The following is a 26,093-nucleotide window of genomic DNA, read 5'->3' as shown; positions in this document are numbered from 1 at the left end:
GCACTCGGGTGTGGTGCACATTTTTGACCACCCCTTGTGTATGTGATGCACATGGGTGCATTCACATTAGGAGGGATGACGCCCAGCGTCATCCGTGATGACGGCTAGCGTCATCCGTTACGCGAGGCATCTAGAAAGATACGCTCGCAATACATTTTAAATGTTTTCTATAGAGATAACATTTAATTGGTAAAAATAGGTATTTGTATTTGATTCTATTAAATATAAATTAGTCTGAAAACTACTTCCTACTTGGTAAGTGCGCACGAGGAGACGGATTACCGCTCCCGTGACGACACTTAACCAGAGTACTTAGTGTGTTGGGTGAGGTCGCTTCCGCACCCACCCTAACTACCTCACTGCACGCAAGAAAAGCAGGTTAAACCGCTTCCTCGCTGTGCTAGGGTGTGTGTCTAAGTAGAGCGTGGCCGCATTACGACGTGCCTCCCTACACTAAGGCCAACTATGCTTTCAGCATTCAGTGAATCGTTATTACAACGAGTGCCACTCGACGGAATTCGTTCCGTTCCACTCCTCTCTACTGAGTCGGGTTCAGAAAAAATGCTTTAACATTGAAGTTTATTAACTCAGACACTTTAATGTCTAAAACACTGACAGACTCAGTCAATTTTCCGCGTCAAAAACGCTTTTGTTTCCTAGCATAGGTGATTTATAATTGAGGGGCTAAATCCCCTTAATTTTATACTTCTTTATTGTTTTCCTCGTGTATGAAAAAATATAAATGTAACGGATACCTAGTGAACAAAAAGTGGTCGCCTCATCTGGATAAAAAAGATCTGTCGCAGTGTTTCTAAACAGATAGTTCCTCGTTTAAACCACATAATGTCAAAAAATCATGAACGTCTTGCTGTGCTCAGCCTCAATGTACGTGCTTAAAAGCTCAATATTGAACAAAGCATCATATCCAACTGCTTGTGAACTAGATCTTTTGCCGTCCAGAGGGCATCCATAGCGGTCAGTGGTTCCATGCTGGCGACAATAAAGACTTGCGCGTGGCACTACTGCTTCGCAAGATGGCCAATTTCGATGTCGTGATACTCCAAGAAATGTTCGAGGCCGGGCTACGGCACAGTCGCTTTATACGTGAGGCCCGAGCCATAGGCTTTCACTACCATTGTGGCTCAATATGGCCACGATTTTTCGATACTCGTTTAATTGACGGTGGCCTCCTCATTCTCAGTCGGTACCCCATTGTCAAACGCGACCAATTTGTATTTTCACAAGGCTCTGGTAGTGACGGGATCTGTGCCAAAGGCGTGCTTTACGCTCGCATACAACTTTCGCCAGCCGTCTCGGACTTTTTCCACGTCTTCACAACCCACACCCAAGCAGGTGACAATCGCAACGAATACACTATTCGTCTCACTCAACTCGAGGAGATGCATCGTTTTATCGCAACAACAATTCAAAGCGATCCTCAAGTGCCAATCCTTATCACTGGCGACTTTAATCTTGACGCGCGACATGATCTCGTCCATGACTATGAATCTGGACGTGCCATGTCGACGCGATGTCGTGAGAGCAAAGTCTACCAGCAGCTCGTAACCGACTTGGATCGAGTTGTCCGTGCAGCGAGGCAAAAGGGTGCTACTCACGGGCACGAGGTTAGCAAAAGTGTAAGCAAAACAGCACTTTTGATCATCGATCTCATGAAGCAATGCGATAGAACAAAGCTAAGGGACGAGCTTCACCCGATTACTAACGGAGATGGTCATTCGTCCCTTGTTCACCAGTCCGATCCATTGTCTCTTGAGAAGGATGGCAAGTGCATTGACTATATGTTTTTCTTCCCAAGTGAGGACGAGAACCCACGTTTTCAACTTCATGTGGTGGAGAAAAGCACGACTGTGGACCATTGTATCGCAAACGAGCTTACGAACAGCAAAAGTGGTAGTACTCAAGGCGAGCAATGGCTAAAGTACTCGCAACTTCCGTTGCCAATCACCCACTTGTCCGATCATTACGGATTAATCGGGACGTTTGTGCTCGAACTATCGAGCGTGGAACATCCAACGGGGCGTTTAGTAGAAACGAACGAGTCATTGGTGTCGGTCTTGCAACGCTCTTTTTCTCATCAGACGTTTGCACAAAGACCTCGACGTCTCTGGATGTGCAAGCTTGCGTTCGTGCTCTTGTCAATCGTTGCGATAAGTGCCAACATTGCATTCCTGTTCGTATATACAGTGCTGCATATCGCAGGAGTAACCACTCGTCTTTAAGCACAAAACCTTTTTTTTTAAAAAAAAAAACCATCGACGACTTAATCTTTATCTTTGGTTTTTATGTATGGATTCCATCTTTACGTCTAGCAGCTTTCATGATGCAAAAGCATTTTCAAAGTACGCAATCAAGTGTTGCGCCACTGTAAAGGAAAAAACGAGCTTTGGACCAACTACCGAAAGTTTCGGGATCAGACCTTTAAATAGTGCTCCAGGGCCCTCGGCTCGAAGCAACTCACGCACGACTGTCATGCCGCTCTTTGGCGAATTAAATGGACGCGATTGAATGCGTGTCTTAATCACATCCAGCGGTTGCGACACTGCAAGAACACAACACCGTATCGTCACAAAAGCTACCACAACTCCTCGCCATACAACGTACCTAGGATACTCGAGGAAGCACCTAAGATCGAAGCCACAAAGTTTTGAAAAAACGAGGCTTTATTGTAGTCATCAAGCTGGAACAGATACTCCTTTGTGAATGCTGAGCCACCAAATAAAGCAAAGGATCCAGGAGCATTTCGTGCAGCTGTCCAGCTTGCACCACGGTATAATGCAAATTTTTCGGTTTGGATAATGTGGACCACACCTTTGCTTGCAATTGCCGCGGGATTTGTCTGGGCGCGGATCTTGAGCACATCGAGTGGCAGTAAAGCAATTTCTCCAATGCCAATGAGGCTCCCGGCTGTAGCGTGCATCATGGTTTTCGCATTGCGCTCTCCAAAATGGTGTTCAAAGTACGCGGCGTGGTCTTTCAGCATGTAATCCTTCACGACGGGCTGCCCACCGAATTTGTAGATACGCTGCGAAATCTTGTAGCCAGCAGCAAATCCAAGGCCAGGAAACAATGAACGGTACCGCGCGAGCACGGGTTGCTCGTATGCGTCCCGGAAAATGACTTGATTCATGGCCACGAGGCCCTGGATGGACTCCTTGTTTGTCATAAGGCGCTTGGCGATCGTGTCAACGGGGTGGAAGATCAGTAGTTCACACATGCCTGAGCACGTCGAGCCTAGGAGACGTGCTGCTACGACACCACCTGGGGAAGTATTCTTGTCAAGAGAGCTCGTGACCATTTTAAAAGATTTTGATCAAATGGACAAGAGAGCAGAAAGGTTACGGTGCGTGTTGAAGAAGGGAAAGACCGACTGGTTTATCGTATCACATGTAGGACCACACACTTTAGCCAATTGGTGGTCGAAACATTTCTATTGCGACAGGACGGTGCAATAATTGTATTTGTGACTTAAACAGGCGTCCTATTGCAGTGAATTCAGATACCTGTGCCTGTACTGTCTCTTGAAGCCTTTGAGTTTATGGACTCTGTCTTTTCTCTTAACAACGCCATTACACCAACTTCAACGCCGAGAACCTGCCTTTTTTCATCTCTTAGATGAATGCGTAAACACAATTCAATCCTTCTCTTCAAATCACGCAACTGCTATATTGTTTCGTTCTATGTCCGTGTTTGTGTCTTTTTAATACTTCTTACCTAGACTCGTTAGTATTATTGACACGGATCCTACACTCATCGATACACAAGTCCTACTTTTTGGGTTTGTGCATTGCTTGTTCCATCCGTTCGTACTGTTTTAATCGCGCCATGGTCTTTTCATGTAATCGATGTTGCAATTCTATTAATTCTAACGTATCCGAGCGCTTCGCGAGGGCTTCGCTTAGGTCTTGCTTTCTCATGCGCTTGTAATCTTCCAGCTGCTGGCTGTTAGAAGTAGGCATCGTACTGACTTTTGCTTTACGTCGTTCGGACAGCAATACCACGTTCTCCTCATCGACCTCCACTTCAAGCTCTTCTAGACCCTATTAAGAGCAATGTCTGATTAAGTCAAAGCGGACAGCACTACCTTTCTCTCACCCTTAATTCTTTTCGTGTCGAAACGGGACCTTGTAAACATATCCCTGTGTCCGGGTCAAAGAACGCAGCGTGGGCCTTACAGTGGATAAATCCTTCGCAGAAAAAGTCGCTGTCGTCGAAGTCCAACTCCAGCAATGCGTGTGGACACCTTTCCAATGTCATAACACCATGTCAAAGCATGCATACATCGGATATATTCTTGGTCTAATGTAAGCACCTATTGACAAAGGCGCGGGGCTGCTGCATCGTTTCATGGTAGAAAACAAAGCCAGTGGCTAGACGGTCTAGAGGACGACGTGGTTTCGCATTTGCATTTGCGCAATACCGATTGAATTCTTCAATAGGCTGCAAGGGAAATTTTATTCCTTTGCCCTGCAGATTCTTTAGCTTCTGTAATGAGCACAGCACGCGTCGACCCGTCGAGAAGGCACGCACAAACATGATTTTAGCAAAAAATGCGAATAATTAAGCGATGTCGTAAAAGAAGCTGATAAAAATAATTGCATAATGATAATAATGTACTACCGTAAAAACCGGTTTTACGCTAGTGTGGTCGATGGCAACACGAAATTCTCGACGACGGCCTTGATGGAGAACTCCGGCGTCGGTACGCGTTGATGCATTGAAAGTTGCTGCGCAAAAGCAAAGTACGTCTTCATATGGGTCTTGTACTCCGTGACCGAGCGTTGTACGACGGAACTCGGCACAGCACTGACCCACGAAGGCGTCTGTGGTCGACGCTTGATCCTTTGCGTGTACAACGTAACAATCTCGTGCAGTGGGACGTCAAAGGCCTCCCAACTTTCAGTCGTGCCAGTGCGAATAAGTCCTGGAATTTCAAAAAGCCACGAAGCATCAGCTCCCATCAGCGCTTCGTCCGACTTGGCACATAACACCATGCGATTGCCCGGATAGGTCAGGTAAAGCAAAATATGGTAGTAGCAATACCGAACGTCGCGATTCCAGTGCAAAAAGAGCCGTTTGACGTGCGTTCCAAGCAACTCGACAATCTTGACTTGCAATGGAATGGAGAATTTCATAAAATTTCGAAGTAAAAACATCTCGGTGGTCTTTAGAATCTCATAATGTTCCGAGTCCAAGAGACAGGAAAACACGAAACGTAACGTTTCAACGTCCCGACACGCTTCTTCTTGCTGAGAGTCAGTAGGCATGTTTGATGTTTCCGTGAAAGCTACAACACCGGGTGCAGCTAATTCATTGCCAAAATAAGCTGGAAATTCGTCGACTAGCCTTTCCAGATACTGCAGACATAATGTGACGTGGTGCGACTGCATGTAATTGGTCAAGTGCAAGATCGTCATCAAGTATTCGTGGAGAAAACCATAGTTTTCATGCGTCATGGCAATTACTTGAGCAGTAAAACACGCGGTTGGCGTGTTGCTTTCTTCCACGTCGTTATCAAAAAGGGTCAACGAGTCGCGGGAAGGCACAGAAACCTTTTGACTGCTAGAAGCAGTGTTGTCTGCTTTGTCATCAGCACTGTCTTGCCACCTTAATTCACACTGCTGAAGTTGTGTTTGATACAAAGTCTTGGTAATTGCCAAAGTCGCGTCCTGGAGAATGTCCGCACCTGGAATACATTTCCAATTGGTGTTTCCCAACACCTGCTGACCAGTGAGCTGTTCATAGATTTGTGCAAGTACAAACATGCAGCCATCTGTATTGTCCATGAGCTGGTGCAGCATTTGAGCACAAGAGGTCCAACGTTCTTCACGATTGACCGTCGTCAATAAGCTCTGGCATTGAGGATACATGCTTAAATGCCAATGAAAAGGAGTGAGCCGCAGCTTGTCGTCGTACGCAGATCGACAGCGTCCTCGAGAGTTTACAATCGAAAGTGATGTTGGCCGCGTGTGGCTCAATTGATTCAATGGCACGATCGTACTCAAGCTATCAAGGATATGACTTCGCAGGCGTGGTACGCGGAGGTAACTCGTGGCAACAAGAGCAGCGAGAAGCTCCTGGTGCTGGTCGTATTGATTGAATTCCGTATGGCTATTGCTCGATTCGATTGGACCATGTAACGTCTCGTACGCGTACTGAAACGTCGACTCGTGCAGCTCGAGATAGTGGTGCACCGAGTCACAGATTCGAACCGCGCTTTTGTGCTTTGACTTTTTCAATTGACTTGACAGAATGGCAGACGCTGGGCCGTTACTCTGTCTTGCGGTGGACCGTCGTGATTGGCGGGAAAGTCGTCGCGACAATCGAGATCTGCCATGCCTCGAGTCCTCCAATGGCTTGTGGCTTTCACAGCCTCCGTGACCAACTGCCACGAGAAGCGCGTCAAATTCTTGTCGCCGAATCACAAGAGTCAGCAGTGTCAATGCCACCTGTTTCAGCTGAAGTTTCTTTTCAGTCGCAACTGCAATGGCAACATCTCGTGAGTGAGCCATCGTGTGTCGTAAAGATGGTTCTGGAGCAGCTCCATCCGCAAGGACGTCTAGAATTGTCATGCAGCACCCCCATAGCTGAAGCAGGGCTTTGGCCGCGGTTTCCAAAGACACGGGCTTTGTCGAGCGTCTGCCAATCGTGCTGGCAAACCCGTCGTGATCTTCTTCTTTGAAAATCTGGATCAGCTTGTCCAGCGTCTTGGTGCTAAAGTCGCCTCTCCAGCGAATCGAAGGTCTCGAGTTCGGTTGCGATGGTTCGGGCTTTTTGTGGCTCGCTCGGTGATCACTTGATGTCAATGCGTTTGTCTGCTCTACGAGCGCACGTAATTGTCGTAACAATGTCGGTGGCATAAGCACCGTGTGTGGAATACCATCGCCATCAGTCTTTAACGTGAAGACACTCCGCGCGAGGTTGCTGCTATCCGAAGACGACGGAGATATCGAGCAAAGCGACGATGTGTTTGTCGTCGATGACATTAGCGAGCCACGCTGGTGTTTCAAATACACGTCATCGACCGCCGTGTGACTGTCGTGGCGGTGAAACGGTCGCAAAAGCCGCTTCACTGCACGCGAAACGCGGTCGTGAGGCATTCTTCTTGTTGACTAAGGCGGAGTGCGCAAATTTCGAAGTGGGTCAACTACTACCGCCCTTGCAGTTTTTTTTTTGTTACTGCCAATATATATGCTGCAAAAGTGGGACTTCACTTCAACCAAGCCCTACGCGACGCATCGTGATAGACTTGAATTGAGTATATTTGAATACATCTGGCAAGTATGTCCGAAACCACAAAGGACTTGTCGACAGGTGTCATGCAAGATGACCCGAGTGTGGCCCAATTCGAGTCGGTAATTAATTAGATAAACCACGATCGCAGCTTTTACTTTGCTTATAAGTTGCGGTCCAGCGCTTTATAGAACAGAGTCACTGTCGCAGATTAGACTTTGTTGTGAACATGGCCTCGCCCATGAACTGAAACACTCGGCGTTTGATATATGAGAAAAGGTTAACAGTTCAGAACTCAGCATCGAAATTCGGCATGCTAAGCTCTATGCTTATTAGTATATTCATCATTTCACTTAAGCTGAAACTTCATGAGAATCTTAAATAGATAGGAATATGTTGAGCTATGGTCAGTTTGATTTCGTCGTGCACCGAGGAAGGCGTCAAGATTTAACTGACATCAACATCTCCGCCACAAACATACAAGCACGCGATTGACGAGGACGACGAAGGAGACGCGATGATGCCGAAGTTGGGATCGTACTCTCGAATGCCTTGCCAAATTGGCAACGGGGGTTGCAATCTTACACGACATCTCAATACTGATATTTCTACACATCCCGAAAGCATCCATGTCTTCGCATTGAATGTCTAAATTATTAGTTTTGCACGACCAATCTGCTTCAATGATTGGAGCAAGGATATCCAAATGTTGCCATTTCTAAAATGTGTTTTTGTCGATTTTATTGTCTTAGAACTCGCTACATGGTGTGAAATCAAGAGCACACGGTCTGACAATTCATATAATGGATCAAAAACTAGCATGTCATCTTAAAGCTCAGGATCTCGCTTCGTCACATCGAGGTCACAGCAAGTCTCCGCTTGCAAAAGGTTCAGGAGCAATCAAGTTGATTACGAGATTATCTTTCGAGATTTGAGCTGTCTCGGCTCTAGCCTCGACCATGTACTCTACCCACGCAGTTCAACGTGGTAGCCGCTTGAATTTAGCAATTGCGTGATATAGAGTATGCATATATTTTAGTAGATTACCCGTTTCTATCCAGGCTTTCAAAACTGAAACGCGTAATTGTGGATTTAAGAGACATAACAATTGAAAAGCTCTTTTATTGGTCGCTTGCACTGGCTAATCTTTGCGTAACGCAAGATACGTAGTTGATTGCGCAGAACATGTATTGTAACCTAAGATCGTCAAAATCTAAGCGAGAGACGCTTTCACATGCTTTTGAATATTTTGTTCAGCCTTATTGTCTTGTGTACTTGACATTTCAACGACGGTTATTGAGGAATGAAGGATTCCGCTCCAAAACGGCCACCTCTTTGGTGAATTTGAACAAGATAAGATTATGTTTCTCTATCCATGCCCCATGAAACGGAGGAATTCAGAAACGGCTATTTCAAGCAGTCAGTCACTGAAGCTCACCTAACTCCTCCACACTCTTCGTAATGCTCTGCGCAGACAAATTTCGAGCGATGGTCAACCGCGACTTTAAAGAGCGAAGGGATACAAAGGAACAATAACTGTTACACATCGACAAAAATAACTTGCAGAATCACTGGTGTTTTAATTGAGCAGAAAATGCAAATTTTAATGACAATTAGAGGCATTTTGAATAGTTTTGGCGAATGTAAGCTATGTTATTTATATATTCGATGATGACTACGTGTTGTGGTATAAACACGTGTTCTTATCAGGCTAGAACCAACTTCCTTCGAGTAATTATAGAGAGAGTCTTGTCTAGAGCACAGTGTTACGTATACTGAAGCATTCTGCTAAAACGTACCCTTGTGTAATATGCCACGTTGTAGCACTCATTCTACTTTCGGCACATGACTGTTCGCTGTTGAATTTTTGTTCTGCCATGCTCACAGTAGTTGTTGGACAAAAGCTATTGCTTCATATATATGTCCTTCAAATGCTAAAAAAAATAAAGTGGGGCTACAGCTGTTTCGTACTTGTATATAAAATAAATGCGTCGGTGAATCTTGCAAATTAAGTCCAATGGGCAGCCCACCTACCGTATCGAGAATTAAATTTAATTTTAGACACAAAAGTGCACTGTGGCGACCCTTTACATTTGCTTGAATTGAAGGCGACCACCAACATCTCCTCTAAAGTACGATTCAGTGTAATGTCGGGCATCGTTGAAGCTGTCTTTGGCTCTTACGACATCAAAATAGCCAAGCAGTGGCGCGATGAAGACTTGCTACACCGTGAGCAGCAGAAGCAGTGGCGTGAAGACTCAATCCAGCGAGATACTGAGTGGCGACGCGCTGATTTGGAACGTGAACGGCGACTAGTCAAGCTTGAGTCGGAGAAGCGGCTGGTTGGCGCGCGTCTCCAGCAAGTACAAAGCGTGTCCCAGCTGTCGGCTATACTAGCATTTTTCTCCATAATGTTTCTTCAAGAGATGAAATCATTACATCGCGACACAAGCCAACCCTTGATAATTGTCTATGGGACCGTGGGCGCGCTCGAGTTTCTGTGTATGTTGCTATGCACGTTGACGTGCACACTTCTCCTGTTGGCACTCACGAGATTTGTTACACACACACTAGATGGAGAGATTTATCGACTTTCAGACCACGATATGGACACAATCTCTCCCTTTACGAATTGGTGGAGAATCAAGTGCGAAAAGGAGTGGTTGCTGGCGTATCAGTTGTTTCGATCAGGGGCGTCTTTTTTCTTAGTAGCCATGGGCTTGGCCTGTTGGATCGTGCTTTCAAGATCCACGATCGCAGCCATAACCGTGTCGGTGCTGTGTCTTTGTGGACTCTTATACTACAACTTGCGCATCGCAAGTCGATGGAGATACCTTGTTAATCCGTCAGGTTTATAACTTAATTCGAGGTTCATAACTTTCATCTTTATTTCATTTAAATTCACCTTGCTGCTACTTTTAAAGAGAAAGTTACTTAAATTATCAAAAAATGATACGTATAAGGTCGTTCTCGATGTCCTAAACTTGCTCATTTCTGGTACGAAGGACCGCATGTGTGGGCTCGTGCCCCGCAATTCCGCGCTAGAAACAACGTACTGCCAAAAAGAGATCCCGCTGTAATCGAGCAGTCTGCTATAGGGCCTGTGACCACCACGGGATGACGCGAATGTCGTAGCGTGTAGAAAGCAAAGCCTCCCTGTCGACACTTGAGCGGTGCGAACGAATGCAAAGGCGACAACGCCTCCACTCGGACAGAAATATTGCCTGTTGTAGCGTCAATGTACGCAATCTGACGCAATTGCAATGCCAGTTTCGGATCCGCAACTGTCTTAACAATCAGCTGCTTTAACGGCTCGCTCGCCGTGATCAAGTGCTGCAATAGAAACTCATAACTCCAGGCGCCAACTTCGTCCTGGCTACCAGAAATTGTAGCACTTGGCTCCCATGGACTTTGAATGTCAACGTCCTTCATTTCAATTGCGTAACCCATTTCTCGAGCAATCATAATAGCTTTCTTGGCACAACGAATACCCATGACATCGTCCACAATGTCACGCACACTGAATTCGTTCTTGTTTTCAGTCATGACAGTCGTAAGAATTGCTTGTAAATTTGCCGTCGCCGGCTCGCTCAATGCAAACACGGCATCAAAAACCGCGTGTAAAAAACGACTACCCGAGTACTCAATCCGTTGAATGTCGTCCCCTGTTTGAATAAAGTTTTGAATGGTATTGAAGATCGGTACACCAATGGCTAGCGTCGCTTCTGGATCATACGTGAGTTCATTTTGAATTGCGATTTCCTGCAATGTCTTGTGGAGCGCGGTCGAGACCGACGAGACGTTGATATTAGCTGTCATGACGTGAACTTTTCGGGCGAGCCACTGTGGGTACAGGTCCTTGACATGGTGCGAGCTATTCGATACATCAACAATGAGCCAATGGGGCAAGTGGTCTGCACAAACGTGGTCTAGAAATCGATGTCGCTCGAACGGCACGAACTCGTGCTTTCGAGCTGTCAAAGCTTCTTCCGTAATATCACCATCTTCATCTAATAACATCTGCGATGTCATGTGGGTACCAATGGCACGGACTCGAATATCCACATTAAAGCGCTGCTTTAAGTAAGCGCGTTGCTGATGGTACTGTTTCAGCAGCGCTACCCCAATGCTAGTGCTTGAAAGGTCTTCAAAATCCAGACCCACGACCCCAATCGACAGCGTCTGGTCAGATAGAAAGAATGACGAGTGCACAGCCCGTAGAGCCGTGGCCGAGTCTTTGTAGTGTACTACCGCAGAAATATTACGTTCGGATGAACCTTGTGAAATGGCCAATACATTGATTTTCGCGCGTCCAAGGGCACTGAAAAACCGGGCACAAACACCAGGAGTTTGGTTCATTTGATCCCCCACCGCGGCAATAATACTGATCGGTGCAATGTACTCGGTCTTGTCAATGTGTCCAACGTGTATTTCTTTGAAAAAGGTCTCGTTAATGACATCTTTGGCCACTTCAGCACAATGTATTGGTACAGCAAAACAGATCGAATGCTCTGAACTGGCTTGAGCAATGAGCACAACGTTCACCTTGACACGGTCCAGTGCACCAAATAAGCGCGACGATGTACCATGCACTCCGACCATGCTCGTGCCTTCAATATTAAAAAGAGCCAAGTCATCGACAGTGGAGAATCCACTGACAATATTTCGAGCTGTGGGACTACCATTCGACATATTGCGCTTTAGCTCGACCTTCTTGCGGTCATAAATTTTCGTACCGGGGTGTTTCGGTTGAAATGTGTTTCGAATGTAAATGGGAATAGCCTCAACAATCGCTGGGGCCATGGTCTTTGGATGAATGACTTTCGCTCCAAAGTACGCAAGTTCCATGGCCTCTTGATACGATATTTCTGGCAAAATTTGAGAGTCTGGCACACGTCGGGGGTCCGCACTTAAGACGCCGCTCACATCCGTCCAGATGGTCACGCTCTGGGCGTGCAAGATGCGGCCACAAATTGAGGCTGTAAAGTCACTGCCGTCACGCTTAAGCGTGGTCATGACACCGTCGATTGTGCTGCAGATATAGCCAGTAATGACCACATGCGTGAGCGCATCGCCTTTGCTTTGTAAGATCGACTGAAGCTTTTGTTCCGATAAGTCGTACTGCACCACTGGGCCATGTTCATTGTCAGGCTCCACAATTAGAAAGTCACGGGCGTCCACAAAGCAATAGCGTTCTTTCTTGCCTTGTGTTTCCATTGCTTGACTTAGTACAGCTGCAAGAATCTTAGCAGACCAGATCTCACCATGACCTGAGATAAATTCTACGACATTTTCATTGTATGTTTGCATAATGGAGATGGAACGTAGCAATTCCGAGATTGACTGAAGGTCGCGCTCCATATCTTTTTCAATGGAATCTCCTATCACAGGTGATAGCAATGTGCTCACTACTATATGATGCTTCGCGCGCAACGTAGCCAAAACTTCATTGCACTTCGACGTGTGGCGCTGCTTGGCCAGCTCGAGCAGTGAGATCAGAAGATCCGTGACCTTGGGCTTGCCGCCAATGGCCGATACAACTACTGCAATGCGCGAGCCCTCAGTACCTAATACGATGTCAGCAACTTTGGCAAAACAATCAGCGCTTCCTACAGAAGTGCCGCCAAACTTGTGCACCACAAACTTTTCTAGCGTCATGATTTTAATTGACGAGGCCGCAAAACAGGCAAAAAAAATGTCACTGAAATAAATTAAACAAATTACTTGGAGCTGGTGTCAATTCAATAAATTACATTTTATAGTGGAAGTGACCATAAATTGGGTCAAAAGGGCAATTATATTGTCTATGAGGTGGCAGGTTGTCTTCTGACGGGCGATCTAGGCGTCCGGGATTCAGGAAACCGCACGAGATATCTCCATCGGCTGGCGACGCGCAGCTCCAAGTACGCGAGCGCAAGCACACAGAGTATCGTCATGCACGAGGCGGCGGCTTTCCACTCGCCAAAGACTGTCCAGCCCAGCAGCGCCACCTGTGCAAGAAACAAGGACAACCCGCTTCGGAAGAGGTGATACGCTAAAATCCACTCGGATTCGCATTTGCTAAGCCACCAGCCATAGAAAGGAGAAACCACGTCTAGCTCTAACGACGAAAGCGCGTGCACCTCGCCCTCCAGCGTGTGTGTCACGAATCGTGTTAGTGCTAGGAGTAGTGCCATACACGTTAACATGCACATTAACATGACTATAAACTACAGTACGCCACGTTAGTTCATATGTATCGGTATCATAATTAACAAAAATAGCCATTAAGTTCTTGTTACATTCGTCCTCACCTCTAAGCAGCACACAGTGCCGTACATGATCAATATCGGTTCGCTTGTGGCATCGGCAATTTGCACCTCAATGATAGTAGACATTGTGAAGCCCGCAAGCAGTGCCGACATTTGTGAGACGGTCACGAGCTGCCGATGCCGGGCATCGATGATGCGTTTCTCATTCTCGAGCTTCACCACGCGGCGTTCTCGCTGGAGATCGGCACGCCGCCACTCGTACTCTCTTCGAATAGAATCCTCTCGCCACTGCATTTCCTGCTCACGGTGTAACAAGTCCTCATCACGCCAGTGCTTGGCGTTTTTAATGTCATACGACCCGAAGACAGCGTCTACTACTGCACCTACGGCCGCCATTTGTGAGCTTGGCCCTTAATTCCCTCGACTTTATGACTACGCAAATTTGGGTGTGAAAAAAAGCCGATTATCAGATAAATAGTTGCTTCAACATGTAGTCCAAGCATTGAACTGCCCGAGCTTGTTGCAATCGTAGATATAGCAAGCATTGTTTTGGCTTGGAGTGATTGATAAAAGGATTGCAATCACTTTCCGTCACAAAACCATAAGATCTTGCACACAAAATGCATCATTTATAATTACGTTTACCGATATCCACATCGACGGCAATCGAAGTACTGGCAAGGACCTTGTGATGTCGCGCCACATCTTTACTTGCTCTCATTCGCTTTACAGCGAGAACACGGCAAAACCGGTAACCAGTATAACACGCTCCTACAAACTCGAAGATAAAAACGACACCGGGTCGACCCAAGAAGGTCTGATAATAGACCCGCCTTGTCCGGCGAAGGGGAGCTAGCAGCAGTTCAGCTATAGCCTCCTGAGCCACAGATCTCCAAGTGACGGACCGCTTCCATGGCTAAAAAGCGCCGCAATTCTGGAGTCTTGGCGAACAAGGCATCGCCCGCTGCAATCGCCATGAGCTCCTCGCCCTTACCAAACTCATTACCGACGACACCGACTCGTCCGCGCCGCCTCAACCTATCAAGCATGTACGCGTCACGTTCGGGGGTCGCAGCTAGCACGCGGTCACAGCGCACAACGACACAGTTGCCAGTACTTTCACCACCGCTTAAGAAACGCGTGACATCGCGGCGTATGGGCAAAGCTGTCAAGCTCCAGCTGCCCGACGACGATGTCGCCGAGAGTCATGGGCCAAAACGCGGTATCCGCAGTGGTGACACCGAGTCTGCCCACAACGAAGAGAAGGTTTATCCTATTAAACCTGATTCTTACCTACCAGAGGCATATCAGCACCGATCGACTGTTTTACAACATGCTGGCAGCTATTATGATGCCATGCTCATACGAGTACGTGACAACTTGCAAATATGGCCAGCCATGCGTATCCTCTTTTAATGCAATTCTATGCTCCAATTGACAGGCAAGTGTCACCCAACACCACAGCGAGTTTATCGCACTACAAGCGCTTAAGTTTGACGAGCAATTTTATCTCTACACCCGTGCAGGTTCCATCGGCTGCCCGGGCAAAACAACGCTTGCCGGCCCATTCTCATCCACTGAGAAGGTGACGTTGCAATTTTGCACGGTGTTTGCAACCAATACCCATTGTGAATGGGAAGACCGCCATGCGTTGAGATACCAGGAAGGTAGCTACACGTGGATTGAATTAGACCATTCCAATGGTCCGCCATTCTCCGAGTCCCTCCCATCGGCGGTAGCGGACAATCAAGGCAAACTCCACAATGCCAATTCTTTTCAGGATATGGAGATCGCTATAACGTCCCCAGCGCCATCTCCTGCCCAAATCTCCAGTCGAAAACGACGTCGAGCTTCAATGTGGACAACAACGCAAGCAACAACCGTCGCCACGTCCAAGAGGGTTCGACGAGGGTTACATACCCAATGCGAGTGGTTATATGCAAGCGGTGAAGAAACTATCGTAAATGCCGAATCAACGGATCAATTGACGTGTGCACCGGTATCTGAATTACCGGTGGAGGTGCAGGATTTTTTAAGCTTGATTGCTGATCAGGCTGACCCTCCGGGTATGGCAACAGGTACGAAGGAGGTGGTGGACGAGACGCAAATGAAGCTGCCACTTGGTCGTCTGTCCAAGACAACGATTCAACGCGTAGGTGGATACCCAACACATCTTTTTATACGAGAAAGTAGGCTCATGGCGTTGTCTTTTTGGTTGATTATATAGGGATATGAGACGCTCGAGGAGATTTATCAAGCTCTTTGCACTCGTCCAATGAATCAAAATGAAGTATCGAATCTCAGTAACCAATTCTACTCGTTCATTCCACATTGCTCGCATTTGAAAGTAATTGATACAATGGTGAAGCTTGGAAAAAAAGTGCAGCTAATGGCGGAAGTTGGCGCAAACGTGCGTGGAATCATGCACGAGCCCATCGTACGTCAGTGTGGCTCGCGGAACTATTTAGACGAGTGTTACCACTTGTTAAAGTGTGAGCTCTACCCTGTTAATAGCTCGCATCCGGATTATGCATTGATTCAGACCTATATCCGTAATTCCAACTGCTGTGGACGAAATTACGAGCGATTGCAATTGCTTGCAGTCTTTCGAGTCAAAAAACCCGAGCAAGAGGCGCACTTTGCCATGTTTCGTAATCTCTCGAATCGACGGGTAAGAAATTTTGCACGGTCAGTCAATTACAAAAGGACTTATTGTGTGTGTTTTTAGATTCTATGGCACGGAAGCCACTTGGACAATTGGTTAGGCATTTTATCAGAAGGTTTGCGCATTGCGCCGCCTGAAGTTACTTCGAATGGACGAACATTTGGCAAAGGGCTGTACTTTACCGACAAAGTCACGAAAGCGCAGGCGTACTGCCATACTAGGCCAACGAATAGCCAAAACCAGTGTGTGCTTGCTTTAAGTGAAGTGGCTTTGGGCAAGAGTAAAGAGATGGTGAATTCAGACGACAGAGCCAAGATATATGTGCATACACGAGCTGGTGGGCATGCGAAAGAAAATTGCAATTATAGCTGTCATGGCTTGGGATCGTGTCGTCCAGATACTGCAGGAGAATTCGTGGATTTCCACGGTACGATTTGGCCCGTAGGCAAATGTGTGCATCCTGAAGAGCGAACAGATATGCATCACAGCGAGTATATAATCTACAATCCGCACCAGACACGAATGCGTTTCGTCGTCTTGGCAAGGATGCCAGAATAAAGCAACATGCTATGAATTCGTGTGCCGTACGTAAATTGATGTCACGCACATATCGATAATGAAGCTGACGTACTTAAAAGAACTTTCGGACTTAATGAGAAACGGACCTTTTTACTGCGATTTCTTGGCCCGAGCAGTAATGGCATTTAGCCGCTCCACGAGAGGCGGGTGGCTGTAGTGATAGGCACTATAGAGATGGTCAGGATTCATGTTCGACAGGTTTTCTATGGCCAATTTCGTCAGTCCTGACTTGAGTGGAATGTCGTGGCCAAGGTCAACCGCAAAGGCGTCTGCTTCGAACTCGTTCTTGCGCGTATTTAGCGTGATGAGAAACGAAAGCACGTGCTCCACCGGTGCCCACACCGTCTGTGAAAAGAGTAAGAAACCAATAATGATTGGTTTTGCCGAATCGCCTGCAAATCCAAAACTTGCAAAGAGCTCAGCATCGTTCATACAGAGCCCAAAGACGTAAAACGATGCTAAAATGTACATTTGCTGGATCACAAAGCCTTGTGCAGTATGCCAGAGTTTCCAGTGGCCAAGTTCATGACCCAAAATCGCTACGATTTCGTCATGTGTGGCTTGCTCCAAGAGCGTATCAAACAGCACAATGCGCTTGCTCTTGAAAAATCCAAAAAAATACGCATTGCTATGACTCGAGCGCTTGGAGCCGTCCGTCACAAAGAGCTTGGTTAATGGGAAGTTTAGACTTGCAGCCAGCGCTTCGATACGCGTACGGAGCTCGCTTTGGTCGAGTGGTGTGAATTTGTTAAACAGTGGCATTATGAGCACCGGATAGAGCGTCATCATTACGACGGAGAAGACAAAAAGGAACGCCCAGACATACATGTAAAAGTACGCTCCTCCCCATCGAATGACATAAATTAACGCAGCCGTGACGGGATATCCAATTACAATAAAGAGAGCGAAATTCTTAATCTTGTCCATAAAGAACAAGCCCAGCGTTTGTTTGTTAAACCCATGACGAGCTTCGACCACAAAGGTCGAATATAGACCAAAGGGGATCTCGACAAGAGTTTCACGAATATTTGTGAGCGTCAAAAGCATTAGTGCTCGGTAAATCTCGTTCGTAGCGTCCAGATTTAAAGCCACGAGCGCCTTGCCACTTATCATCCACATAAACGGCAAGTACCCTAGCAGCAAAAAAGCTGTAGCCTCCACCTGCTTGTACACGCCACTTACAAAACCAAACGTGCTTTGGTCTAGTCCGTAAGCACGACTCTTGTCAAACTTGTCTTGTGTCGCAGCCAGCAATGTTTTCTCAGTCGTAGGCACGTCGGTGTGCTCTTTCAGTTTTTCAGCTACTGCTTCTGTTTGTTTGGATACCGCATCCTTTTCGTCTTTTGGTGCGATACGATAACTTCCGAGACCCTTGATGGCCTCAGTAAGAGGCTTCGGAAATTGCTTATCGTGTAATTTACGGTGCTGCCGAACATCCAAGTACGTCTCAAAGAGATACACGAGAGTCATAAACACCAGAGCCCCTTGAAAGTAGGGTACGGATGGGACACTGGGCCTCCACCCAGGCTCCGTATAATACGGCACCTGCCACCAAGAAAGGTCCGACATTGAGCGTTAAGGAATGGCCGTAAACGAAAATGTGGCACAGTGTCACGTTTCCGTTTTTAAAATAATTGGTCTAAAAGAATCAAGTCAATTTTTCCTTCTTGAGATCGGAAATTTGACTTGGATTTTGCTGAGGCGAAATCACTTCATCAAAGATAATGAGTTGTCTTAATTTAATTTATGTGAAACGGCTCTAGTGCCTAATGTTACACACCCTTTATGTAGCGTGGTGTCCGTTACATAAATTTTATTTCCTATGAGAGGAATAAACAATTATTATTTCCTCGTATAAGTGGAAAAAAATAAAGAAGTACAAAATTATTATCCTTTTTACTTTTGACTGAAATAATTAAAAAAACAATAATACCAAATTTGGTATTATTGATGCAATAGGACATTGGCTCTATTGATTGGTTGGTTTAAGTCTAAATCAACCCCGCTGGCCATTACTAGACACGATTGTGCGGTACGCAAGGAGGCGTCATACTTAGTTAGATATTAATATTATAAGTTCAATAGTAGATGGAAGATCGTAACGTAGAAAACAAAATATATTAATACATATTTACTTTTTGATATTATAAAAGCTTAGTTTAGACCTTCAAAGCTAAAGACCCGTAGCTTTATTAGAAACCTTCCTTAGTACTATTGTGTACGTGAAGTTTCAAGGTACCTCACCTACACTGTAATCAGTGTAAAGTCAACTAGTACTGATCAGAACTTATGGAAAATGCCCTGTTGCACCTGGTAGCACTTCGTAGTCCGTTTGACGGCTCACGCACGTTCCATACAACATGGCCACCACAACTACCTCACTGCACGCAAGAGAAGCAGGTTTAATTGCTTCCCCGCTGTGCTAGGGTGTGTGCCTAAGTAGAGCGTGGCCGCATTACGACGTGCCCGCCTACACTTGGTAGCACTTGAAATCCTTCCCACGACCCGCATCTCTGCGTGTGTACTTGTTAGATGAATAGGGAGGGAGCTTCCAAGGCCCTCAAGAAGGTTATCACGCAACGCGTGAGAGGTTTCCTCATTTGAGTGACATCGCACGGAGAGCGATCAAACGAATGAGTTCGGTCGTAGCTTGGATTACCATGGCTCAGAAAAGTACGAGCCATGTATAAATTGGCAGCATCAAGCCGTGACGATGCCTGTCTCTTGTTCATTAGATAGCCCACTGATGAACGTCTTGGAGCGTCCACAAGCGTGTGGATGGCCTACGAGTAAGTGCGATGGCTCACTTGGGTTTCGGTCGTTTGCATGACTGCACAAGACTTCAGTGAGAATGCCCAACACACTGTGGAATTAGATCCCGACGGCTGTGCACAAGCACAGGCAGCATCGAAGTTCGACCACTCGAATAAGTTGAGTGGTACGAATTAAGGTATGCTTTGCTTGAAAAGCAACATCCAAGAAAGTTTGAAACTCTTGTATATAAGAGACAGAGCAAAAGTCCTAGATCGACTGGAGAGTCGAACGTAGAGGATCTCGCTAAGGTTGCGCAACCACAGCTTGAGGCAGTCGCGGGGATACTTCACAAATAAACTTGAATGCATAAGTACTTAAGAATATGTGGGAATATGTCCCCTGAAACCTGGTCAAAGGTTCCCGGTACCTTTGGAAATAAGTTTCAAAGAGGAAACTGAGACAATTAATGTCTTAGTAAGCAATAGATCAAGTGTAGGCGCTTATACACTTGATCTAATAGCGCCTCCGAAGTTAACTTTGGAGATAACTCAATTGCCGATGCTAGAACTGAAACGGTTCTTGCGTGGTCTGCGTAGTGGCTAAGTCGTGCAGATCTGCGCACTTGTCACAGATGACAACTACGTGGTCGATATTCGGTCGGCAATAGTATTTTCTGAGAGCGAATGGGCTCTCAACAGCTCATCGATGGACGAAAGTGGCCTCGATGAGAAAACTCGGATTGAATCTTTACGTTCCAATCCTGGGAGTCATTGAAGACAAACTCTTTACAGAAGGATTAAGAACAATTCAAGGATGTCTTTCCTGAACCAGTACCGTGCGAGTTGCCTAAGGATGAAGGCACTCGACACGAAATCGACCTAATCCCAGGTTCGAAATACTGTGTTATGAATCAATGGCCATTGCTCCGTGAACAAGTATTAGCATTCGACAAATTATTTGCCGATCGTTTAGCAGCGGGCCATGTGAGAGCGTCAACTTCCCCGCATAGCTCTTTGACCTTATGTGTGCGTAAAGCAACAGGAGGATGGCGGATTGTGCATGCATTCAATAAATTGAACTCTGCAACGGTACCGACTCAAACGCCGATACCACGATAAGACGTAATCATTGACGTTATGTCAAAGAGTACTTAACAGATCTGGTGGATAAATTCTATCAGATCCGTATGCGCAAACAGGATATCCCGTACACAGCAGTAAGTGCCCCAAGCGGTATGCTATGGGAGTGGCTAATCATGCCACAGAGACTAAGTGATACCCCTACGACATTCAAAAGATGTGTAACCAATCTGTAACGCTCGGTGCGAGATGTCGCACTGAGTTATTTTGATGATGTCTTCGTTCATAGCAGAGCCATGAATGGATAGTCGGGCTTTAACTTTAAAGTACATCGTACCCACGTCGGGGGAAGGTTCTTACACTAATGCGTAAGCACAAGTTGTACGTAAATCTCAAAAAGTGCAAATTCGCTGCAAGCGAATTACCACTTCTTGGGTACATCGTCGGTAAACACGGCGTGCGCCCTGATGCCAAAAAGATCAAGGCAATCACAAACTGGCCTGTTCCAGTTGATGTCAAGAGACTCAGAAAGTTTCTTGGTTTGGAGGTGTAACCGGCATGAGAAATTTCAGATTCAACATGAAAATCTGGTTCGCGATTACAAGAATTTCTTAGGGATTCTTGAAAAGGGTGGTCAGATCCATCCTCGAAAGAAACCGCGTACTGATGGAACGGGCGGAGCCGACCAACGTACATGCGAACGCATCCTACGTGGCATATTCTATTGTGTACGCATTGCCTCTGCGATGCAGTACACGGAAATGCCCAATGAACTTGAGTAGTAGTTTACTGCTACCCACATTAGTGACTTCACGCTTAGGTATGTATACCGTAGAGAGTAGAACTAGGTCATTAATTTTAACTGAAAGAACGTTTGCTCTTCCATGTTTGTCTGCGTTTCGTTTCTGACGGTCCACTGCCTTGGCAATGGAGTCCTCTACGAGACGGATAACTGATTCTCGAGTCAGCAGAAATATTTCTGTTGACTCATTTGTTTTGTCTTTTTCAGTGCGCTTTGCGCGCACTGCCATGAGAGTTTTCTTATATTCGATGTCGATTGCTTCGACATCGACATCATTCGCATCGCTGTTAACTTTGACGCGTGATGAGCACGAGCTAAAAATGAATTTGATCGTGCGATGCCACCCCCTCTTAAACAAGAGGATCCCTCTAATTGGGCGGGTATACGTGGATGGCGTAAGCCATTCACGAAGAACGGTGTATGCGTTGTAGACGCATGCACCGAATTATTGATGACGAATTCGACCATCGGTAAAAACTTGCTCTAATTCGGATACGATTGGACGTAACCTCGAAGTATCTCTTAGAAGACGCGATTTACGCGTTTTGTTTGACCATCCGTTTCTGGGTGGTCGGATGTTGACATAGTCAGCCGTGTTTCGAGAAATCGGAACACGGATTGCCAGAAACTCCGCCGTGAACCGTGGATCTCTATCCGAGAACAGTTCACGGGGTAACCCGTGGAGTTTGAATACCGTGTTGATAAAGACACGGGCAAAGCCCGGAGCCGTGATCGACTCTGGTACTGCAGCAATATGTACCATATTGCTGAATTTGTCTACAAAAACAAGGATTCCATTATTTTTGTGATCGTCTTTGGGTAATTTGAAGACGAAGTTCATAGATACGGACTGCCAATACTCTGTCGGAAGTGGTAGAGGTTGAAGAGGCCGCACGGGATGAAGGGTTAGGCTTCACCCGTTGACATATCTCGCAGGATCGAATATACTTGCGCACGAACTGATACTGGCGGGGCCAGTAAAAGTCGCGATTTACGGTGAGATAAGTTTTCTCACGTCCACGATGCCAACTTGTTAGTGCATCGTGACACTCATACATGATGCACAAGCGCAAATCATTGTGAGTTAAGACGACGTCACGTGGAGTGTCGCCGGCAACGGCTGTGTAATACAATAAGCCGTTGCGTGTTGTGTATCAATCGTTATCCGATCGATATAAAGCCGGTAAATCTTTGAAAGATTGATCAAACGAATTCATGAGATGATTCATTATACGCAGAAGATAAGGACCTTCTGCGTATAATAAATCATTTTTCTTTATGTAGTCAAATAAGGTTAATGACGGAACACTTGAAATGAGTGTTGCAAAAGTGGGATTATTTTCACTTTTGGAATGCGCAGCCGGCTCGAAATCGGGTCGGCGTGATAACGCATTAGCGACGGCATTAAGTCGTCCTGGTTTATATTCCACGGGGCAATTATACTCCGCGAAGAAGGATAGCCACTTCGCCATTCTTTGCAAGAGGTGTTGGCTATTTACGGCCGTGTGTAATGACGCATGGTCCGTATATACGATGAGCGGTCTATCTCCTCGGAGTTAGACCCTATACTTAGCCAGTGCATTTTTCATGGCAAGGAGTTCCTTGTCATGCACTGGGTAATTGCGTTCAGCTGGTTGCAGCTGACGCGATTGGTAACAGACGACGCGCTCCGCGCCGGCTGTATCGTATTGCATTAACGCACAGCCGATTGCGAAATCGCTGGCGTCACAGACCAAATGGATTGGTCTGTCTTGATCTGCAATCGCTAAGATGGGCGATTGCATCAAGCTTTGCTTGATACCTTCAAACGAATGCTGACAATCAGTGTGTATACCCATTTCTCGTCTTTATTCAAAAGGCGAGAAAGATGAACTGTCATATCTGCAAAATTGCGAGAGTACTTGTGCAAGTACGCCGCCAAATCAAGGAACTTTCTAAGTCCCTTGACATCGACTGGAACAGGCCGTCTGTGATTGCCGACGATGCACCCAAGAAGTGGTATTTCGCTTGCAGCGAATATTCACTTCTTTAGATTTGCATACAACTTATGCTTTCGCATAAGTGTAAGAACCTGACGAATGTGAGTTTTATGAACTTCCACATCCGCTTTCCGCCCATGGCCCGGCTATGGCCGAATAAATCGTCAAAATAACACGGTGCGAATTCTCGCTCCGGTCCCTCGGGATCTTGAAGTCTAGTTAATTCAACTATTTGATGAGATTCTTCCTCAAGTACGTGAGGGCCTCTTCCCTCAAATCTTCCGAGTGTGATTGCGCTATCACAGTCGGGTCCTCTACGGTCGATTCTCTACTTGACCTAGGATCATCGTGTTGTCCCTTTGGACCAACCAGTATACTCCTTGAATGTCGCCTGCCAGGCGTACATTCATGTCTCATTCCTCTCGACTTCTTCGAGTGGTGGACCTTCGGCGCTGCCTGTGCATTAGCACAGCCGCCGGCAGCTGACTCCACAGTGTGATTAGTAATCACACTGTGATCTTATGCAGTTGTACTAACAGCCGTACCACAAGTGAGGCCATCGCACTCACTCGTAATACATTCAAATCCTTGTGGATGCTCCAAGACGCTCATCAGATTGCCATCTGATGGACAAGTGGCAGGCATCTTTACGGATCGATGCTGCCAGCTGATCCTTGGCTCCTATTCTCAGAGCCAAGGTAAACCTAGGATGACATCAAATTTGTCATCCCAATCCAGTACGATGATATCATCATCGTACTGTTAATCTTTTAACGTGTAGTGAAATTTCACTACGCGTTTCATTACTGTTATCGATGCGCCTGTACGCTAAACGCACCGTCATCCTCGTTGAGGGATGTCGCGCTCAACATATTTGAGCCTACGACCCTCTAGTGACTGGCGACGAATAAAGTTATTCGACGCTCCGCAGTCCACTAGGGCTCTGAGTGACAAATCATTTGTCACTTTCAACTTCAAGGTGATGAGGGATACCTCATCACCAGGTGCAGAGACACATAATGATTGTGTGTCTGGAGCAACTTTTGTCAAGAGATTTGCAAATTCTCTTGAGGTTGCTGGATCAGTAGGGCGTTGCGCCCCTACTGACCCCGTCCATTTTTTGGCGGTCCGCCTCGCTGTTGCGATTTCGCAACAACGTCGGATCCGCGACCGTTGCCCTTTTTGGCATACGATCCAAAATTACGTTCAGTACCTTTTGGTGCTGGACGTGGGGCACTACACTCATGAGCGTAATGTCCCAATTTTTGGCAGCGATGGCATTTCTGCGATCGCTTATTATTCGAAAAGCGAGGTTTCTCGCTTTCGACATAGGAAAGGTCCATGGGTTCTGGACCTCCTAGTTCGTGTCGTCTAGGTGGACGATATGATGACGAACTTGCTTGAGCCTGTCTCAAGCTAAAGTCCTCCTGTTCCGCTACGGATATTGCTTCTTCAAGCGTATCCAGTTCCAAGCGGAACAGGTGGGTCTTTACGGGACCATCCGTAAGACCTTGCATGAACACCGTAATCAACGTGTGTTCATGGACTGGGTTATTGGTAATACAACTCGCTAAGAGTCGTATGTGCTGGGCATATGCGTGCACATCACGCTTGCCTTGCTTAAGTTTCAGAAGCTCTGAACGAGCTCTGAACTCAGCCCTTGGTGGCTCAAACGTCTGTTTGAGTCGGGTTTTAAAAACCTCTAGCGACCCAAAAACATATGGGTCGCGTAACTTAAGGCCCAATGCCCAAGTTTTGGCACGACCTGCCAGATTTGATTGAGCGAATGCGATTTGCATTTGCTCGTCGATAATGTGACGTGCCCTTATGGCATCGTCCAACTAGACAAACCATCTTAAGAGGGAGTCTTCTTCGACTCCCCGATGCTTAGAGATGTCAATCTTTAAGGTTTCGGGACGACGCGTGTGCGTCATCCCAGGTACAGGGGTATGTACCTGTTATAACCTCAACTTCTGCCTGTTGAGAGCCTTGCTGATTAAGCAAGGCTACCTTCTCCTTCGCATCGTCAAGTTCATGTTGTATGAGCCTGGCGATGGCTGAATGGAGGGCATCTCTGTCCGAAATCGGACAGCATGGCCAAGATGGCATCGTTCCCTACGCTCGAACTCATTCGTTCGACCGCACTCCTTTCTATGTCACTTAGAAAGGAGTAGCTATCACGCGAAACGTGATGCGTATTTCCATTATCATCTAACATGTCCATGTTAGATGATGAAACTGTGGTCCTTGGACGAACTTCAAAGTGCTACCAGGTGTAACGGGGCACTACTGACTTGTACTGCTTCAGTGCAAGTCCACTCCGCACTGCCTCAGTCGTCGAACGTGACATCTCGACTGATCACCTGCGAGTGGTGCCTCACTTCTCGTACAGTAGTACGTGCAGAAGAAGACTCTCTTTTAAAACACTTGCTTTAAAGAGGGTTAATTAAAAACAGTATTTAATATAATTAAGTTCTTTTGTTTCTATCTATTTAATACTACTTAATTTTAAACTAATACAAAACATGTAATAAAGTCTAATCTGTCTCTCTCTTTGCGCGCTTCCAACTCTGACTGGACAGCGGAGAAAGTAGATATAATGGTCTATATCTGCCAATGGATAAGCTTTTAGAATATTACCATGTAAAGTTATATTCTCCAAACATTATCTACCTTTTAGATAATATATTAACTAACAACCTTTCAGTGTTAATTTCATGTAACGATACACCC

The 26,093-nt window shown here is 46.3% G+C and overlaps 8 protein-coding genes across 8 annotated transcripts; 3 read left to right on the top strand and 5 right to left on the bottom strand.

The window, feature by feature from the left end:
• Positions 1-788: 788 nt before the first annotated feature.
• CCR75_005245 (uncharacterized protein) lies at positions 789-3,402 on the bottom strand. Its single transcript, XM_067963327.1, has 2 exons — positions 2,623-3,402; positions 789-2,560 (listed from the first exon to the last, which is right to left on the bottom strand). The coding sequence occupies exons 1-2, from the start codon at positions 3,314-3,316 to the stop codon at positions 2,337-2,339; spliced, it is 918 nt and encodes a 305-aa protein (XP_067821342.1). The 5' UTR covers positions 3,317-3,402; the 3' UTR covers positions 789-2,336.
• On the top strand, positions 844-2,240 carry CCR75_005246 (uncharacterized protein; the record flags this gene model as incomplete). Its single annotated transcript, XM_067963328.1, has 2 exons — positions 844-885; positions 945-2,240. 2 exons carry the CDS (start codon positions 844-846, stop codon positions 2,238-2,240), a joined length of 1,338 nt encoding a protein of 445 aa, XP_067821340.1.
• Positions 3,403-3,785: 383 nt separating the features above from the next.
• Positions 3,786-4,554, bottom strand: CCR75_005244 (uncharacterized protein; the record flags this gene model as incomplete). Its single annotated transcript, XM_067963326.1, has 3 exons — positions 3,786-4,058; positions 4,114-4,261; positions 4,331-4,554. The coding sequence occupies 3 exons, from the start codon at positions 4,552-4,554 to the stop codon at positions 3,786-3,788; spliced, it is 645 nt and encodes a 214-aa protein (XP_067821341.1).
• A 98-nt stretch (positions 4,555-4,652) lies between these two features.
• CCR75_005243 (uncharacterized protein) lies at positions 4,653-7,118 on the bottom strand (the record flags this gene model as incomplete). Its single annotated transcript, XM_067963325.1, has 1 exon — positions 4,653-7,118. One exon carries the CDS (start codon positions 7,116-7,118, stop codon positions 4,653-4,655), a length of 2,466 nt encoding a protein of 821 aa, XP_067821344.1.
• A 2,280-nt stretch (positions 7,119-9,398) lies between these two features.
• Positions 9,399-10,109, top strand: CCR75_005242 (uncharacterized protein; the record flags this gene model as incomplete). The annotated part of the gene is made up of 1 exon (XM_067963324.1): positions 9,399-10,109. The coding sequence occupies one exon, from the start codon at positions 9,399-9,401 to the stop codon at positions 10,107-10,109; it is 711 nt and encodes a 236-aa protein (XP_067821343.1).
• A 130-nt stretch (positions 10,110-10,239) lies between these two features.
• CCR75_005241 (uncharacterized protein) lies at positions 10,240-16,383 on the bottom strand (the record flags this gene model as incomplete). The annotated part of the gene is made up of 4 exons (XM_067963323.1): positions 10,240-12,894; positions 13,083-13,460; positions 13,545-13,912; positions 16,326-16,383. 4 exons carry the CDS (start codon positions 16,381-16,383, stop codon positions 10,240-10,242), a joined length of 3,459 nt encoding a protein of 1,152 aa, XP_067821346.1.
• On the top strand, positions 14,354-18,335 carry CCR75_005239 (uncharacterized protein). Its single transcript, XM_067963321.1, has 4 exons — positions 14,354-14,870; positions 14,944-15,654; positions 15,730-16,173; positions 16,231-18,335. The coding sequence occupies exons 1-4, from the start codon at positions 14,415-14,417 to the stop codon at positions 16,723-16,725; spliced, it is 2,106 nt and encodes a 701-aa protein (XP_067821088.1). The 5' UTR covers positions 14,354-14,414; the 3' UTR covers positions 16,726-18,335.
• On the bottom strand, positions 16,837-18,315 carry CCR75_005240 (uncharacterized protein; the record flags this gene model as incomplete). Its single annotated transcript, XM_067963322.1, has 1 exon — positions 16,837-18,315. One exon carries the CDS (start codon positions 18,313-18,315, stop codon positions 16,837-16,839), a length of 1,479 nt encoding a protein of 492 aa, XP_067821345.1.
• Positions 18,336-26,093: the final 7,758 nt, after the last annotated feature.

The sequence above is a fragment of the Bremia lactucae genome, linkage group LG5 (assembly GCF_004359215.1).
Source record: "Bremia lactucae strain SF5 linkage group LG5, whole genome shotgun sequence".
In the NCBI taxonomy this organism is placed as follows: domain Eukaryota; phylum Oomycota; class Peronosporomycetes; order Peronosporales; family Peronosporaceae; genus Bremia; species Bremia lactucae.
The sequence above is the reverse complement of the archived record's forward strand: the minus strand, read 5'-3'. Positions and strand labels throughout refer to the sequence as shown.

Excerpts from the sequence above, each read along its gene's own strand:
- CCR75_005239 (XM_067963321.1), top strand. The coding sequence starts at position 14,415 with ATGGCTAAAAAGCGCCGCAATTCTGGAGTCTTGGCGAACAAGGCATCG. Across the intron at positions 15,655-15,729 it reads CCAAGACAACGATTCAACGC|GGATATGAGACGCTCGAGGA; the intron begins GTAGGTGGATAC and ends TTGATTATATAG. Across the intron at positions 16,174-16,230 it reads GTAATCTCTCGAATCGACGG|ATTCTATGGCACGGAAGCCA; the intron begins GTAAGAAATTTT and ends GTGTGTTTTTAG.
- CCR75_005245 (XM_067963327.1), bottom strand. The coding sequence starts at position 3,316 with ATGGTCACGAGCTCTCTTGACAAGAATACTTCCCCAGGTGGTGTCGTA. Across the intron at positions 2,561-2,622 it reads TGCTTCCTCGAGTATCCTAG|TGTCGCAACCGCTGGATGTG; the intron begins GTACGTTGTATG and ends GTGTTCTTGCAG.